Genomic DNA, 16,648 nt, shown 5'->3' with positions numbered 1-16,648 from the left:
AGTGAGCAAGAGGTCTTCGAAGCAAAATTAAAAGTCACAAACTTTGTTATGAGTGGATAAGTGTGTGGAAATAATATGAACTGTATTATATAAGCATCCCAGTCCCAGAATTGATTTTGTAAACAGTTGGTGAAATGGTCTTTAAATGAATATACTACTTTGTTATTTACAGACTTAACCACTATGATTCTTCAGAACTGGCTACTTATTTTATAATACGAAGGTTTAAAAAGTACCAACTCTGTTTGTGTTTTATTGTCAATTATTCAATCTAGAGAACATGGGACATGATAAAACTCACAGGCCTTTAGGCAGGATTTTTAGGAAAATGCTGCTAAAAATACTTACAGGAATTTGAGCTGCTGAAAGCTAGCAAACAAAAAATTAATTCATATTTACAAAACAAATCAGAGCAATGTGTATATCTTGCTTACTGAGGACTCTGTTTAAATTGTTTAGGAAGTAATGTGGGCTGTTAGAGTCCTACCTTTAAAGAAAAACCCTATTATGTACTGTTTCTATATTTTTAAATTATGGCTGGAAATCATATTGTCTGGTTTATCTGTTATGCAATCAATTATACAGTTTTGGATTACTTTGTATGCCAGATTGGAAATAGAATTTGACTTCTTGTCTTCTAGAATTGCATTGAAAGCCATGGGCCATCTGGCTAGAGAGGAAATGCCTAAGAGCAACACTGATGTACAAACTCTCGAAGTCATTGACATACAAGGAATTCTCATTCCGAAGTCTTATTAAATGCAAATAAGAAATAGCACTTGAATCTAAAACTTCCTTTGAATAAGATGTAGTTTTTCATATTATACCTGCTTTCTTTTAGTAGAGCCAAAAAAATCTGGTTCCTCTTGAAACAGATAGAAAGGTCAGAAATAAACCTGTTACTTGACCACATTTCAGAAATTTCCCCTTGAGTATCCATGTTGTACTTACTCCAACAGATTTACATAGATCATAATTTTTTGCAAAATGTCATTAAAGGTCTCTTCTCAAAAAATGACTGCACTTTGTATTTTCATGCAGAATATACTTAAGAGAAATATTTATTTAGAATACATGATAGATTATTCAGTTTAATCCTGCTCTACTATTGCTTTGATAGACTCATCCAAGATAGCAAAAAAGCGCTTAGTATCATTGCTGGGAAGTCTTAATTAGTGTTAGGTTTGAATGGTTTATCTCAGTGAAACCATCCATCTCCACTGTTCAAAATATATTGTAGCTATTGGTTTTCACATCTGCTTCTGAGGACATTCAGAACCATAAATATTTTGGAAAGAGTGCATTGAGAAGTTTCCAGAAATAAACTGCTTTATCTGCCGCCCCTGGAATCTCTTTGAAATTGTGTCATAAATTCCAGGACAGTTGCTACACAAATACAGTTACTAGCATAAAACTTGCCATCTTGTAATAAAAATCTAGTTCTGTTTATGTGTTGATGTCTAATTTTAGAAGTAACTGTGCCTTTAATTCAAGCTTCTATATTTTTCCCCATTGATGTGTACAGGGAAATATTGGCTGTTTCAGAAAAAAAAGGGGTAAAATGGTTCAGAGCTTTTAGATCCCTGCTTGGTAAATATGGCATCAGAACCTAAAGCACTTCCTGCCTTTATGCTGGATTTATGGACACTTGTTGAGTTCCTGTTTGCCTGGGACTGTTACTTAAATCAGTGGAGGGACAAATTCTGTTCCAGAAAAGTAATTTCCAGGCTTTCACAGAGTCGTGTGCGTCATGAGATGGTTGTTACAAACAAAGTTACGGAGTAACTCAGCAGATCCCTTATAGCTCATGGAAATCAACCTTCATTACTTAAAGAGGAGTATCAAAACAGTTAGCTTAGCTTTTGTGAGAAGTATTTTAGTTACTTAGTTCACTTTAGAAACATGGAGTTTGGAATAGACCTATAAGATCATGAAGTCCAATGTTAACACTGCACTGCCATATTGCCACCTAACCACATCTCTAGTGCCACATCTATGCACCTTTTGAAGACTTCCAGGAGTGATGATGTCACCACCAATACAGCAGTAGTCGATTTCAATGCCTGACAACCCTGTCAATGAAGACATTTTTCCTAATATCCTGTCTAAACCTCCCTGTCAGGGTCCGTCCTAGTGGACAGATGACGTGATGGTTCGTAGGAATGATCTCAGAGTGCAAAAACCAACACAGTACAAGGGGGTTTGCAGTGATAATCAAATTAAATGCAGTTTTATTAAAATAATCACAGCAAAAATGCGATAGAGGGATTAAGGGAGAGAAAAAGAGAGAGAAAGAGAGAAAGACGGGGGGAGAGGGGATATAGCTACCAACGCAGAGACAAAATCCTTTGGTCCAGTCCAGCTGAGGATCCGCCTGCTACGCTGGGGAGATCTTAAAGGCTCTAGCTAACTCAGAGGTTTTTATTACTGAAAATTGTGAGGGGGGGGAAACAGATACAATAGGGAATAGATGTAACAGGTAGTCCATGTTCTCAGCAGTAAATGAGCTTGATAGATGTAACAGGTAGTCTATGTTTTCAGCAGTAAATGAGAGCCATTGTTTTCTTGGTTCAGTGGTCACAATCTGCAGGCAAACATCTCGCTTTGATCAGCTTGCCTCCCCCACACCTCCCCCGGGCTGGGGGTTTCAGTCCCAGTCCTTGGAAGAAGCAGAGGGGCCTTTCAGGAGTTTCATGTCTCAGTCCTTGGTGGAGAAGCTTCTTACATCTCAGTCTGTCTGTCACGGTGGTTGTAAAACAGGTGAGGATCTTCTGTGGGAGACCACCTGAGACTCAGGAGACGTCCTGCCAGGCCGAGAGCTGGGACAGCTTCCAGAGCTGCTATTGTTGCAAATGGGGCACGGTGCCCCTTCTTAGCATACAGCAAACACACTTGTGAAAACAATAGCTCAACACTGAGCTTTCAGGTCTCAGGGCCCGTGGTGTGTGACTTTTCTCCTTCAGAGCCAGATATAGACGGGGGGGGTCTTCTCTTCAGTGGTCTCCCAAGGACGATTGTGAGGCAGATGAGGGAAAATTTGGACAGACTCTCACACTCCCCTGGCAACTTGAGACCATGTCTTCTTGTCTTGTCAGCTGTTACTGAGAGTGTCACAGAAGAGACCATCCCTTGCCTGGCTACACCCTCCTTTCAGGCACTTGTAGAGAATGATAGTTGTAGAGTTTCCTCTCCTTTTCTTCAGGCCAAACATCCCCTGCTCCCACAGCTGCCCCTCATAGGGTCTGTGCTTCAGACCTTTCACCAGCTCTGTTGCCCTTCTCTGGACTTGCTCCAGCCCCTCAATGGCCTTCTTGCAGTGGGTGGCCCAGAACTGGGCTGAGGATTCAAGGTGTGACCTCACCAGTGCCTAGTGCAGGAGGCAGTCAGTGCCCTGTCCTTTGGCCACACTACTGATGATGGAGGCCAGGATGCCTTCCTGGCCACCTGGGCACGGCTGCTCATGCTCAGCCATTGCTGACCAGCCCCCGCAGGTCCTTTTTGGCTGGGCAGCTTTCCAGCCTCTCTTGCCCCAGCCTATAGTGCTGTCTGGGGTTGTTGTGACTGGACCCAGTGTTGGGCTGGACCCAGCACTTCACCATACCAAACTTCATACCACCGGCCTCAGCCCATTGATCCAGCTGGTCCTGATCCCTCAGTAAAGGCTTCCTACACTGCAGCAAATCAAATCTCCCACCCAACTCGGTTTCATTTGCGAACTGACTGAGGGGCCACTGTAGACTATCAGATCTAAGCATGTTTTGTCTCAACATTCTGAGTATTGCTGCAGGAAAGGTGTGATTGCAGGAGAGAGTCCTGTAGAGCTGGGGCAGTGCTGTTCTGAGCCAAGATCCTGCTCTGCCTTGAGACTCACGCTTAGTCCCCCACCCCCACCTCACTTCCAGGAAAAGGGCTGGCTGTGCATGAGTGAACAAAATTGTGTGACAAGTCTAGTTTACATAAAAGGCATGCACCAGATGAACTATAAAAGGGAATAAATCAGGTCCCCTCTTTATTTTTTCTCTCATTTCCGCATTTCTCTGGCTTTCTTTCTCTTTTCTCACTTTATCCTCTCTTTTTCTTTTGTTTTCCTGGTCTTGATATCCCAGCTCTGGACCATCCACAGAACAAGAACTACTGTGAAGTCTAAGAACTGAGAAAATTTGTTTTCTCCCCTTGCTTTGCCTCAGCAAATCATATGCTATTCCATATGCTATTCCATATGCCATATTCCATATGCCACTGAATTTTGCTGTGGGAGTGGGGAGGAAGTGGAGGTATGTTATAGGATCTTGTAGATGTGAAGCAGTGTGCTTACACTGATAAAGAAAGTTTATGAGTTTATGTCTATGTGGAGATGCTCATAGGATTATCTGCCTGTTAAAGGTATTAGAAATCTCTCTGCAGCAGTGGATTTTGAATTATCTGCAGTATTACTCAGTATAAATTGCATCAGTACAATAAAGTCACTTGCAAGGTTGTTCAGAGAAGTTGGTCATTGTGAGGGCTTTATAAAAATTCATTAATTCTGCTTCAGGTTGAATGGGATTTTGAATAGCATGCCTTTAATCCCAGGCCAGGGGATGGATTTCTTCTCTTGCAATTACAGCCAAGGTGGTTTCCTTACTTAGTGGTGAGAGAAGTCAAGAAAAAAGTCTTTTAGGATATTAGAGTGTGCCTGACTGGTGTTTGTTTTCCAAAATCAGCCATCTTGATTCTGGAAATGCAAAATAAAAGACCTCTTCTTATTTTTCCTTTCGAATGCATCATTTCTGCTGCAGATCCACTTTCTTGGCTTGTAGAATGTGGTATTAGTGGATTAGACAGTGAGTGGTAATTGATTCACTGCCAGGAATAATTGATGATTATGCAGATCACCAGTTGTTAATTTTGCTGAGGAAGCGTAGGATCCTTGGCTGATACCATCAGCACAGGAGTACATTTAGTACTGACAATTTTCTCAGCATGTACTTGAATACCTTGTAGATACTGATCTTGAAATGATTCCTTAAAAGTCATCAGTATCAAATAACTGTTTAATACTGTGGCTCTGTAATATGTCATGCCTTTTGATTTTCCAAATGCTTGGGGGATTCATAATGTAATAATGGAACCTGTCACAAAGTTTGAATGTTTGTATTGCTTCCTATATATGTGAGAAAATCTGAAATCTTTTATATTTCTCTGTGGTACTTTCTGAAAGAGTTAATTTCAGATATTCCCAAGCCCTTCTCTGCTCTCAAGGCTGCTCTCAATCCATTCATCCCTGATAACTGATATTGGAGATTGCCCAGTCGAGGTGCTGGAGTTTTCACTTGGCCTTGTTGAAGTTCACACAGGCCCGCCCCTCCTTCCTGTGGATGGTGTCCCTTCCCACAGGGAATCAACTGCACCACGTGTCTTGGTGTCATCTGCAAACTTGCTGTGGGTGCACTCGATCCTACTGGCCCGCTCAATCCCATCCCATTGATGAAGGCATTAAATGTTCCTTATCCTAACAACTCATTTGTCAAGTATGAGTGAAGCATCAGTACTAATTTTTCTTCCAGACAGCTCTCTGTTAATATAGAGTAGTAAAAGAATTATCACTTACAACCAGAATTATATAAGAAATAAATAAGCTATTTTTTCTAGAGAGAAGGAGACCTTTCTGTATGTGTTCTAGAAGATTAAAAAAGCTCTTAAACTGAAAAAGACAAATGCTTTAACTTACTTTAACAAATACCTTTGTTGCATGTAGGGATGTCTTAGGCTTTCCACTGCAACACTGTCAGTAAAATGAAGTACATAAGACACAGAGCTGAATTGTGAATATTTTCCATCTTTTACACCTATTTGTCTTATATAGATACTTAAAAGCTCCTTTCATTTTGACTACAATATCTCCTTGCCTGTGTTTCCCTTGCCCCCTTCTGGCTGCTCAGAGATTTTGTACATTTCAAGAAAAAAATCTGCAAATTCCTTGCATGGATCTAGTAAATTGAAAATGAAGCAACAAAAAAACCCCAAGCAGGTAAATAAGCAAGCAAAACCCCAAAACAGTACCAAACTGAAAACCATCACAGGAAAGTGTTGCAGGACATATGCAGTCTCTGATGGTGTATAGTCATTTTGCTTCTCTTTTCTTCTACTGCTTGGTTAGCACTGGCTGTTACACAAAGGCAGAGGGGGAAAATAATTTCAAAAGTACTCTTCACAAAGAGAGTATTCAATTTATTTTACCTTTTGGAAAATTCTGGTTACAGAAAGCGTCACTAGATAATAAATTTGGTAGTGGTACAGGTGAGTATGTGGGATTTTAAGCCACTCCCTCATTTAGCTGTAATTTGCTGCCATGTCGGCCTGCCAAATCCTTTTCAGAGATTTTTATGTTTATTATCACCGATCAAGCTTTTTGTAAGTCTTTCATTAATAAATCCAACAGATTCTGTACCTTTCAAGCCCCTTCCTTACCTCTTGTGAAAGTGGCATCCCAGGTTTGCTGTTGTAACACCTCCTTTATTTTGTTTTTGACTTGCAGTTTCATCCCTTATCTCATTCTGCTTGGCAAACTATCCTGTTTTGTAGGTACCCTTGATAGTGTTCTGAAAAGAAAATTTAACTTTAGTAATAGTTGCAAAAGACAATAAAAATATATAAAGGTTATTATTTTTTATTAATGAATTGATTAAGGCTTGTTGGGAGATTGTAGAGTTAATAGATTTTAACTTTTGCTTTTGACATGTTTAGAGGCTTGTACATTTTTAGTATCTGCTGTTTTCTGTCTTTTTCTTAAGAATGCAAAAATTGATTGTAAGTTACTACTTTGAAACTGTTTTGACACAGCATTTTTCCTTATCTTTTATTCGTGGGAATTCTCTGGATGCCAATAGAACAGTTGCTGCTCCTGTTGAGGGCTATCTAGGAAAAAAGTTATGAAGGAAAAGGATATGTAGACATTTAACATAACTCTTCAAGGTAGTAAAAGAATTCTGAAGTACAATAAATAAGGTATCCCAAATTCTTGTTACTTATTTTGAGAGCAGTGAATTTTCTTAGACCTCTGGTGTTCTTCTGGTGATTCTTCTCTCTCACATCAATCAAACATGGAACACATGGATTGAATATACCTAATTCCAGGACTTCTGAAGCAGTTGCTTAGGGATGTTCAACAAAAGCATGTATAAATACTTGAATTTCTGAAAGGAGAAAAGAAGTTAATGAGATTTCTTTTTTTTTTTTTTGTCTCAAAAATCTTTCATCAGGTTCCTCTTTTTATTAATAAGAATGCACAGAATGAAGCAGCCTAAACCCATGGAAGTCACAGAGTTTTTGTCTGAACTTTCCTTTAATCATATTTTTTAAATTAAAGCCTTTTTCAGTGTACACTAATCCTGACCCTCTGTTACAAGGAATTTTATATACTTAGTGACATATAAAGTTTATACTTTAAGTGTCAGTGATGCATAAAGCCCTGAAATGAACTCTGGAAAAGGGAACATAACTGTTGTTATGTTGACGTGTAGCGGTCAAGAACAGGAATGAAACTGTAAAAAGTGCAGAGTATATAGTTTGATGATCAACTTAGAACTATCTCAGCTCAGTTGTGACACCAAGATTAAAAAAAAAAAAAAGTGCTCAAGATTTTGCATTTTTGGTTTTCATAATGAGTTTGCTAGGAAAGGTGCTGGGGTGTAATATCTGTCCAAATGACAGCAGAGCTGTAGTATAGGGCTGAAGAACTAGGAAAGCATGAGTACTGTGCTCAGAGTCCCCTGTGCACGCCTGCAGAACCAGTGTACCAAATCTGTTAGTCTGACTTGGAATCTATCATCAAAGGATTGCTTAGATTATCATGTGATGTATTTAAAAGGCTTTAATGAAACATAAAGCATTTTGCAGTGAAATTGGTAGAGAAGTAAATGTCAAGATAAGATTTTTATCATCATCTTCTCAAAATAATGAGGAAATTAGGCAAACTACAGTGTGAAACCAGACTCTGAATCCTGGAGCATCTTGAAGAAGTGATATGGAAAAGTAGATGTTAATTACACTCATGCACTTCTTGATCATGGTACTGATCAAGACTACAGGTGATTGAAATGGCTCTCAGAGAACTGAACCTAGCTACAGACTGTGGTTTTGATGTGACTGGTCTCCATTGAGATTGGACAGCTGCTGAAATCTTGTGGTGTGTGTGACTCAACATTTGACTGTAGCAGCTGCAGCATTTTCCTTATGGTTGGTGGGGCTGATTGCTCTTCTGTATCAATGGTGTAAAATGGACACAGCTGATCAAAAGGCCTTACCCCAGGCAGAGTTCAATAGCTGTCCTATCCCTCTACAAAGCTTGTGTTAGCCTGGAACTTCATTGCCATTCTGTTGATTTTTCAGAGTTTGCTGTGCCATCTCCTTTCTTCTTCTAAGTGGGAAAGTAATGAAGCGGAAACCAGTACGTTCATATCAGCTCTGGGCTACACGTCAGCAGATTATTATTGTCACTTGGTTAAAAATGTAAGTATTTGGTGTAATTGAGATTTTGACAATAATAAATCACCAGTTTATAAGCACCTACATGGAGCTGTCATTGTGATAAGGAACATGAACTGAACTTTGTTTATCTTTTCTTACCTCAGTTACTTTTACAACCTTTTAAGGGAAAAAATGAAGTGGGAGATCTTTGGACAAATGAGAAATTTTTATTAGATTACACTATAATAAATATTCATAGAAACAAAATTCCAATTCCTGTTGCACTATAACAAAAGAAAAACCTATCATTGTTTTTTACCCATGAAGTTAAAATTATAAATATAATGTTTTGTATTAGTATATAACTTCTGAATGTTTTCTTACTGTATCTGCTGCGTTTAAAATGGGAGATGAACCCTAAATGTTGGCTAAAGTCACTTTTCTATTTAAGATATATAAAAATAATGGGAAGAATATTTCATATGTTGACTCGAATTAGACAAAGTATGTAAAAATCATTAGTAATGCCCTTCTGAACGTTATGCCTTTACTCTTGGGGAAGCAGAGCTGAAATGAGTATCTTCTTTGTTTTAAAATGTATAAAGTATATAATGTGTAAAATAACATTTTGCAGTACAGTCTGTTCAGTGATTTGGAGAGCTTTAATTTGACATCAATAGTTAAAAAATTAAAAAATCAAAATAGATGAACAAAGGAAGTTATTAACCTTTACAGTACATCCTTTACAGTCACACAGAGAACCATGCAACTAATGTCTGCTTGTTGTCAGTAAATGTAATGTATTTTATTTACTTTTATTTTGTTTAACAGATGGTTGTTTCATTAGTAACAGAACTCAGGGAAAACCAGTGCAATGGACTTAACATGCAGGAGAGGTAGGTGTTATCTAAACATGGGTTTAATATGTTTTGGTCTGGGTCATTACAGTTCAGTGAGGATCATTTTACAGTCTTGGGCAAATTAGGCTTCAGTTGAAAAGTTTTGGATACATGTGTTAGATAATTTAAGGTGTGGACAAGCTTGGTAAGCTTGGCTTCATGTAAGTGTTTGTACTTAACCTGGCAGTAGTAGAGGAATTGGAAGGGACCTTCAAAGATCATTTGCTAATGGTGCTGCTGTCACTCTTTGTTACATGATCATGTCCTTTTGCTGTCTGATTTATGCCTTTCTTGGCTTAACTTGGCTGTTATCCTCCCCTTCCTCTTTGCATCTAGATATTTGGTAAGGAAGATTAAATGACCTGAATTTGTTTAGAACTGATTTTAGTATTAAAATTATGGACGCAGTTAATGAGGAGTATCATGAAGTTTCTTTTCATGTAGAAACTAAATGCCAACATTTTTAAAAGTAGGGTGAAACAGACTTAGCTGTAAAGTTGGTTGAGACTGTTGGGAAGAAAAATACCTGATTTCTGCTGGAAAAAAGAGAAAACTTTGAACTTAGGTTGATTTTTGAGTGTAGAAATTATGATAGGGATGTTCATTCAAGTTCCAGAGACAAAAGTAGTTTGCTTTTAGAGATGTACATTTTCTCCTTTTTCCATTTAGTGATATTTTAAAAATTCAGATGATAACATAGTTGCAAATTCATTGTACACAGTAGAGTGGATTGTGCATTATTTTCCAAGAACATATTTTGAAGATTATCTATAACAAAACTGTCTTCACAGGGTTTTTCTTCTGAAGTTAAGTAAGAGTAAATTCATCTGCTGAATTTTGCTAATCCTAGATAAGGAATTAGAAACATAATTTTGTAAAGGGTACAGATTTAGAGTTTCAGGTCTGTGTATCCTAGAAAATACTGCTGCACAATCAGATCATCCCAATAATTACCATTCTTACAAAAATACTTGTAACAAAAGTGCATTTTGAAGTATTTCAGTATAAGAAATCTTAAACAAATATTTAATCAGGTAATTACTCGGAAATGTGCATCTTGGAAAATGTTTCGTTTTATTTCTCTCTCTGGTTAAATAGTGATGATTAGTACCTCATGTCCATACTGGTGAGCAGCCTTCTTAATTCCCTGTCCTCACCAATAGGTCCTGAAGTCCTATTGGTGACTCCTCAAAGAAAATACTTTCAGATTTTTTCAGAGAATGCACTTCTTTTAGTGAATCAGGAGAAATTTGCAGGAACTCAGGGAAGCCTTTTACAAGCAATATAGGACAATATTTTAATTTGCTGGAATTCAGTGTTTCGAAGTTCTTGGTCTTTATAAGTATCTTCCTGTCAATGCTACAATTTTAGGTGCTAGAAACAATATATATTCTCTGGGAAAGTTGTGACTTCTTTTTGCAAATCTAGTCTCTGGCGTTTTAAAGTTCCAAAGTTTTCATATTTTATGTTCCAGATTCCACTGTCTTTAACCATTTCCAACCATGTAGTTTTAGTGAGAAGATCCAGCAAGTGGTTTATGTATTAAGGTCCAAAGGGACTACATATTTCTTCAGATATAGATCTGTAAGACAAAATTTTTCCAGCTGAGCACTTGAAGACAGCAGGATTCATAAATTGTTTCTGTTAAGAGGAAAGAAAGGTTAAAAAAAGCAACAGGAGGCCTGAAAAGCAGTTAGGCTGTCTCTTCTGGGGCTCCAGGAAACTTGCCTGGGAGCTATGAGTCTTTAGTCTTCCTTCACTGGGAAAGACAGTGAAGTGTCTACTAGTAAGGATGTGGTGATGGAGCCATCACAACTGGGTTCAATTCAGAGTTGTGTTGATATCCCTCACATGGTTTGCTTTGAGCACCTAAATATCAAAATTTTATCTGACTTCTTAAAATTCTGTGCAAAATAAGAAATTATATGTCAACAGTCATTCTAGTAAATAATTTTTGAGCAGTTAGGTATGCATGTCTTACATTTAGTATTCTGTAATTATTAATGTTCTTTTATTTCCTTAACAGTTTAGAATTTATGACTTTTCTGAAATATGAACTGTGTTTATTTTTTCCCTCAGCATTTCAGCCAGTCGTGTGAATGCTATTTCCATTTTCTGTGTGCCTCTCATTACTTTGCCTGATCTAACTCCATTGCTGGAAACTCTCCTTCTTTACCACGGAGGGTCATCAAAAGAAATTCTCAGTTTGGAGTTTCTAGAGGCTGTGAATGAGGCCTTTTTAAAGTAAGTAGCAGGGTTTGTTTTGTTTTGCTTCTTCATAAAGACTATAAATTCAATTCAATGTCCTTTTTCTAGGTTTGTGTGCTGAATGCACTGTATACTTTTCTAGAAAGGTATTTCCCTTGCAGTCAAATAACAGAGCTAAGGATGTGGGCCAAAGCATAATTTTACTGTGCTGTTATGCACAAAATGTGGCATAACAGCTTTAAATATTGACTGTGACTTTGTCTCACCTATTCCCTAAAAAGGAGGTTAAAACCTCCAATAGATTTTAAGAATTTTGTGGAAGTTGTGATGAAATGTCATTTCTGTGTCATATAAGTGTATTGCCTTTGCTAACTTGACATTTTGGGAGTGATTTTAGTTTTTCTGTAAGACAGATCCTTATGTTTGATGTTTTCATAATTCTTTTGGGGCTTTGTTTTTGGGGTTTTTTTGTTGTTTGTTTTTGGTGGGGCTTTTTTGTTTGTTTTTTGGGTTTTTTGTTTTTACTTTTTTTTTTGTGAAATTGCTTCTCCAGATTTTTAATTCTTCTAGTTTTCAGCAGATTCGTTTTAATGAGTCTGAAAGAGGAGCAATTTGTGAAATACAGCTCTGCTTGTTTTGCTACCACTAAACCCACTGTTCTGATAAAATTAGTCAATGGATGGAAACCAGCTGAGTGAACCTAAACAGCAAGGTTGGCTATGCCATGAAGGGAAAATGTCAGGGAAAGCACATCCTGCATTTACTTGAGAATTGCTTTATTCAAGTTGTACCTGAAATGCTGTATTATAAAAATTTTTTTTATACTAGAAAATGTCCCTTGTGAACATTTTGTGTCAATTATCCATTTCTCCCCTTTTCTAAGCAGTCTTACTTGCTTCCTCTCTACGCATCATGATTTCTGAGATGTTCTAATGAATATTTTTGTGGTGATCCATTGAGGGCTCCAGACAAAAATAGATAACTAATGGAAAAGTACAGTAACTAATCCATGCATGTTTCTACAAGTCGAGGAAAAGGAATTAAAAAGGAGTGTGAATGTGGCAGTTGGTAGTGAAAGATGTGCTCAAAAGCACAGGGCTGTCTTTCACCCTTCCACTTGTCCATCTTTTGTGGCTTCTGACTGTTCATGTTCCGTAAGTCTGAAAGACTTTGAGAGCAAGTTCACAGGTTCTGTACAGATGTTTTGTTCTCATATCAGTAAGCTGATGGGCAGTCCATCATGACCATTCTGACGCTTCATGTCGTGAGTAAGGCCATTCTTTGGATGGTAGTAAGAGGTTCTTCTGACTGAAAGAAATGTCTCTTTTATTGACTGTTGAGCTACTTGCTTATCACAGTGAACAAATATACCTGATTTCACATGGCTTTTGATTAAGTGACTCTTGCAGGGTCCTCAGCAAAAGTGCAGTTTGCAAAAGTTTCCCTGAGAGAGGTACAGGATCGCACATGCTTTGCATGATATATTCCTGGACTGTCACTGAACTCATGTGGTCTTAATGTGAATGTGCTTGTATTTTATTTTTTTCCCCTCTCTGACAATTGACTTCTATTTTCCTTTACTCTGTTGAGTTCTGAACATGTCTTTTTTCTGAACATGGGTAGAACCTGCCCCAGAGAGCACAGCACTTGCAGGGCTCCAAAGAACTCAAAATTGTCCTGGTGGGGACATCTGCAAGTTCAGCTGTGGGAGTATAATCACTACAGTTAACTTCCTGTAGGGTTTTTTATATCTTACAGTTGCAGCACCTCTGTGTAAGCTTATTAGCTTTCTTTTCCTGACATAATATTTATAATATCTACCATGCTGTCACAAAAACAACAAGAAAGTTGATAGTGGCAAAATCAGCTAATCTCTTGTCATTCTTTATTTACTCTCATGTGTGTATGTGCTTTAATAGTAATATTTAATAAAACAGTATCCTGAAATTGAACATTGCTTTACAGTTTTGAATTTCTGGGTACTTCAATGTATTTCTTGTCTCCTCATGTGTACTTTAAGGTCATTACATAATATTGAGTGGAAAAAATACAGGCTTTTAAGTGAAATTCAGAATTCTGAGAGCTGATAATGAAACAACTATTCATGGCAGAATAAATACATTGAAAATAGATCCTAAAACGGCTTAGTATTCTTTCTGCTGGTGTTTTTCTTTTATCAGGAGCTTTAGTTTGCATGTATTCTCCAGCCTAATTTTAGGTTTTTTAATCTTAACTTGATTTAAGACTAAGGCAAATATTTATTGTTATTTATATATTGTTTTTCTTTGCACCTTTTAATATGCAACTATCACAATAGCTACAAAAATATTCTAGGGTGTTTGTGCTGTGATATCTCTTCTTGGGAGGTTAGTTTAGTATATTTTGATTCATGCTGGTCCACACTGTGCCTTTTCTTTTGTGGTGATACAACACCAATAGCTGAAGTCTCTAGGTGAAGAGATAACTTGTCTTCTTAACTATTTGTCTGTTGTATAGCTCTGGTCAGTGCTGGTGGGCTGAAGACTTAGCTATCTCTAAGTAATATTTTTTTCTTTGTTTGTTATCTTTTTTTTTCCTTTTTGTTGTTGTTGGTTTTGGGTTTCTTCCTTATTTCTCTGCAAAGATAGGTAATGCTTTGCTTATACAGCAGAAACCTTCCTGTTCATCTGTCAGTAGCTCTCTGCAGGAACTAATCTGGGTTTGAGAGAGCACAGGGACAGGACCTTTCTTGAGAGAGGGAGGGAACTCCAGACTTAAACATTCTGTTTCCCTTTGATGGGTTGCAATGTGACCAAATTTCTAGGTTTTAAACACATGTGGTAAAGTTGCATTTGTAGATGATGGTGATTTCCTGTCATTCTTTGCTATTATGATTTGCTATTGAACAGGCTACTGTAAACAAGATCTTCTCTCTCTTGCTTCAGGTTGATCTTTGTGTCTACTTTTTCCCCAATATATTAAAAAAAACCAAAAAAAAACCAAAAAAAAAAAAAAAACACCAAAAAAAAAAGAGTAAATTTTTTTTTGTCTTCCTTCTAGTTACTCAGGTAAAACAGTATCTTCCTCTCTAAACCAGGAAGAAGATCTCCCTTCCTGAATCAGCTGTCTTCAGCCTTTGGCTTCGTCACTTACCAAGCCTTGAAAAGGCTGCCTTACATCTTTTAGACCAGTTGTTTTCCATTCGGTGGAATTCACTGGAAGAAGTGGCTCGTGTCATGAAAGACTCATTGCTGGTATGTGCAATATAAGGTTCATTTGATACTGCTCTTTCATGCTTCAGGAGTGACAGTTTTCAAATATGTCAGCGTAGAGACATGCATCAGCATAAACGCCCATTATGGGACATAAAACTTGTTAATTCAAACCAAATCTTGAGTCTTACAAACATCACTAATTTTTTAGTTTTTACAATGAATTGGTAGAAGAGAAAAAAAGATATCATCCAGTGATGAAAAATGGGTAAAGAAACACAAATCCCAGTGGTGAGGGTGCTGAGTACCTTTCTCTGTCTTAAAAAATTATGAACTCTGGCCAGGAAGGATTTGATTCTGTTTTTACTTCGATCTCTGTGCTCTTTGTCCAGCAGTCTGAACAGCTGGAGTCCCTTGTTATGGACTGCTTAGTTACTTGGTTTTGTTTGCAAGCCTGAATACAATTCTTAATGCAAAACATTTGCTAACCTGTAATTAAAATTTATTTTCAGATGCTGTGTTATGCAGAGCACCAAAAATCTTCCCTATGAGAAAACCTGGCACTGTACTTTTTCCAAAATAATGAGCTAGTTGCAGTGCTAAATGTAAATATAATTGTTAATTGCAGTGTGAAATAGCATGTGTGCTATGCAGTCAAATTATATGTTTCATAAAATGACAGAACTAATGAATGGCATATGGTGTTTTATTTTCAGCCTATGAAACTGCTTACAGAGTACATATTCTAGTGAGGAAAAAAATGCTGCTGTTACATATTCTTCCTTTTTAATTGAACCTGGAAATCTCCTATTTTAGGGATCCATTACAATACTTGCAAATATCATAAATGCCCTGATGTCAGCAGTTCTTCGTATGCCATCTGGGGATTTAGGTACTACAGCAAACAAGACTGCATAGAGGGCCTATGCATAATTTTTCTATATCAGATATATTGTAAACTTTATATAGTGTCTGGTACTATACCATATACTGGCTGAGGAAAAAAAGATATCTAAATCTAGGTTATAAATATAAAATATGTTTTTAAAATAGTCAAATACTTGTTTCAAATGTTGGCTTTTGTAATTTAATAAAAATCTTCATCTTTCAGTTTCCTTCACATCCTGATCTCTGAAAAGAATGGAACATTACTGTGCTAGCACAATTAGGTTGCCTTTACTTGCCTCTACTCCAAAGACTTTGTGGTTTCAAAATAAGATATTCACAAGACCAGTGCAGCAGCTTTGAAAGCTGGTTTAGAGAGGACATCCTGTGGACAAAGAATGGAATGAATGGAGCTGTAAAGAAGAGAGCAGTAGGCAGCTGGATTGATAGGCATTGATAAGAGGCAGGGTGCATATATGTGAGATAGCATAACAGGTAAAAACAGCTGGATGAGAAGCTTCAGAGAGGCAGTATAGAAGGAAAATAATGTGATCCTGAAATAGTGGTCTAGATGCGTAATGGTGTTTTGTACAACATGTTCATTTTACTGTAAAGATACTTGTGTGACATTAAATTAGTCAGCACTTTGAAGCCAACAGTATATTAATTTAGCTTGCCTAAAGGATATTTAAATACTTTTTTAGGAATGTGGAGCTGAACTTTTTGGCAGTTGGATTTTGGTGTTTAGGATGTAAGCTCTGTTTACCTTATGGATATGGTAATAGTGGAATCACGAGACAAAACTAGATTTCTACTTTCCTACCTAGAAGAAAACCTTTAGAGGACAAATAGTCAGTGATGTTAGTGATTTGATTATAGTACATTTTAAGAAGGAAACTTCAATCAGCTATTTCATAATTTCATTATCAGAGTAACTTACCTAAATAAAGTGTCTTAATACAATAATCATACTGCACATAAACCTCACTGAGATCTAAGGCACACAGATAGTTGTAA

At 37.3% G+C, this 16,648-nt stretch overlaps 1 protein-coding gene across 2 annotated transcripts in view; it reads left to right on the top strand.

Annotated features, from left to right (window-relative positions):
- FANCC (FA complementation group C) overlaps positions 1–16,648 on the top strand; it is a 62,630-nt gene that overhangs the window by 23,285 nt on the left and 22,697 nt on the right. For both annotated transcript variants that reach the window (XM_063180392.1, XM_063180391.1), the window contains exons 4-7: positions 8,371–8,490; positions 9,280–9,344; positions 11,427–11,591; positions 14,632–14,788. In XM_063180392.1, the coding sequence (XP_063036462.1) occupies positions 8,371–8,490; positions 9,280–9,344; positions 11,427–11,591; positions 14,632–14,788 (507 nt within the window). The remainder of the gene's footprint in view (positions 1–8,370; positions 8,491–9,279; positions 9,345–11,426; positions 11,592–14,631; positions 14,789–16,648) is intronic.

The sequence above is a fragment of the Melospiza melodia genome, chromosome Z, assembly GCF_035770615.1.
Source record: "Melospiza melodia melodia isolate bMelMel2 chromosome Z, bMelMel2.pri, whole genome shotgun sequence".
NCBI classification, from domain to species: Eukaryota; Metazoa; Chordata; class Aves; order Passeriformes; family Passerellidae; genus Melospiza; species Melospiza melodia.
The sequence above is the reverse complement of the archived record's forward strand: the minus strand, read 5'-3'. Positions and strand labels throughout refer to the sequence as shown.